The sequence below is a fragment of the Lynx canadensis genome, chromosome B1, assembly GCF_007474595.2.
Source record: "Lynx canadensis isolate LIC74 chromosome B1, mLynCan4.pri.v2, whole genome shotgun sequence".
Taxonomy (NCBI): domain Eukaryota; kingdom Metazoa; phylum Chordata; class Mammalia; order Carnivora; family Felidae; genus Lynx; species Lynx canadensis.
Window position 1 is genome coordinate 37,821,838 of NC_044306.2, and position 2,327 is coordinate 37,824,164.

A 2,327-nucleotide genomic window follows, 5' to 3' on the forward strand; every position below is an offset into this window, starting at 1 on the left:
ACAAAAAGAGGTTAGAGTGGGAGAGAGCCAAAGCATAAGAGACTCTTAAAAACTGAGAACAAACTGAGGGTTGATGGGGGGTGGGAGGGAGGGGAGGGTGAGTGATGGGTATTGAGGAGGGCACCTTTTGGGATGAGCACTGGGTGTTGTATGGAAACCAATTTGTCAATAAATTTCATATATATAAAAAAAAAGAAAAAAATAAAAATAAAATAAAAAAACAAATGAATATACTGTATGGGCAGTATGGGGAATGGGGACATCATCCTGGCATTAATATGGATATGAGATCTCTCTTTCTCTATTGTCTCTCTCCTTCCTCTCTTTCCTTCTCTCCTTCCCAATTTAGATGACACATATAGACAGACAGATAGATAGGGAGATAGATATTGAAAGATAACATATAGATACGTATGTACATAATATACACACAGTCAAATGGTGTACAAATACTATTGAGACTCTATTTCTAAGACTTTATACAACATAGACTTAATGATTAATTGAGTATAACAAAAAATGATCTGTGGTGATGATTTTGACAATGGAATAAATGACATTGATAAAGTGAGGTCTAATTTTTCAGATAGACAATATATGTTTTTTCTTTGTCACTGTGATGATGATATCGTCCATTATATTTGTATGAAGATAGGCCAGTTTTTACAAGTTCCTATTGGAATTTTTGCCAACATCTTCCTGCTTCTCTTCCACATCTTCATGCTACTTCTGGATCACAGACCTAAGCCAACTGTCCTGATCATCTATCACTTGGCCTTTGTCCACATAATGAAACTCTTCACGGCACTGTTTTTTAATGTCTACAGACCTGTTTGAAGTACTGAACACTCTAAATGATTTCAAATGCACGGCTTTATTGTGCATGAATAGGGTGACAATGGGTCTCTCCTTGAGCACCACCTGCCTCCTCAGCATGTTCAAGGCCATCATGATCAGCCCTAGCACCTCCTGGTTGGCCAGCTTTAAACATACGTGCAAAACGTACATCTTCCATTCTTTTATCATCTTATGGTTTCTCAGTTTGTCTCTCATTAGTGACTGCATCTTGTATACTGCTGCTCCTTCTAATGTGACCCAGAGAAATCTACTTGTGTCAGTAAACACTGCTCACTTTCCCGCCTAAACTCCATCATCAGGGGACTGTTTTTCACGTTTTCAATATCCAGGGATGTTTTCTTTGTTGGAGGCATGCTGCTCTCAAGTGTGTACATTGTGATTCTCTTGTCCAGGCTTCAGAGGCAGTGCCAGCACCTTGCCAGCATCAGCCTCTCCTCAAGAGTCTCCCCAGAGAGAAGGGCTACCCAAACCATCCTGCTGTTGGCAAGTTTTTTTGTGGTCATGTACTAGGTGGGCGTCATTATCTCCTTCTCCTCCACTCTCTTATGGGCATATGACACAGTCATTCTGGATTTCCAGAAGCTTGTGCCCAATGTCTATGCCACTGTCAGTGCATTGGTGCTAATAAGTTCTGATAAAAAGATAGAAAATGTGTTTCGAATGTGTGGGAAAATTACAATCAAGTTATAAGTACATAGTGTGGAAATCATTATCTAGAACTGATCATTTTGATTTCATTCAAATTATACAGTCTTTATTTATATATAACATTTAAATGTAATTTTAATTTGTATGTAATTGAAAGGTTTACTGTGTATAAATAATAAATATTTTTGAAACCTCTGGTAACAATTACCCACCAGCTTCTTTTGATTTTAGTATCAAGTAAGATTCAGTATTGCCATGTGTTGAAAATTCCTTTATCTTTCATTTTATTTCTCAAGCACTCTTAAGGAAAATTTTCTCTATAAAAGTAAAATACACTCTAAAGCATGACTATTGTACTGTATTACAATGCAGTGAAATACACTCTAAATCATGACTATTGTACTCTATTACAATGCATTACCTATTGGTAATGCAACATTTGAAAATTCTGTTTACTCTTTTTACTTCAAGATATTTACCTGTGCCTCTAATTTTAACTGAGCAACACTTTTCTCAGCACTATTTATATATATTTCTATGAGTTCCGGCTTCTATTAGGGATGCAGAGAGTGTACTCTCACCTCTGTATGTTTTCTAATTTATCATTCTCTTCTTTTAAAGGTTGTAAACTTTGTCTCACCTTACAACATATATATTTTTAATTTCTTTTATTTACACAGTTTGATTAATATTTCTGGTGAGTATTTTATTTATCTGCTTTTGTTACAATTAATTTCTTATTTGTAACTTCATGCCTAGTTTTGAAATTAGAAATTTATAATCGTCATTTTTTTAGTTTTGTTTTTTAACTTGTATGCAGT

The 2,327-nt window shown here is 35.4% G+C and overlaps 1 protein-coding gene across 1 annotated transcript; it reads left to right on the forward strand.

The window, feature by feature from the left end:
- Positions 1 to 519: 519 nt before the first annotated feature.
- LOC115512943 (putative vomeronasal receptor-like protein 4) lies at positions 520 to 1,548 on the forward strand. Its single transcript, XM_030314460.1, is given in 3 exon segments — positions 520 to 807; positions 809 to 1,109; positions 1,112 to 1,548. Coding segments are annotated over 3 exon segments (1,026 nt in total).
- Positions 1,549 to 2,327: the final 779 nt, after the last annotated feature.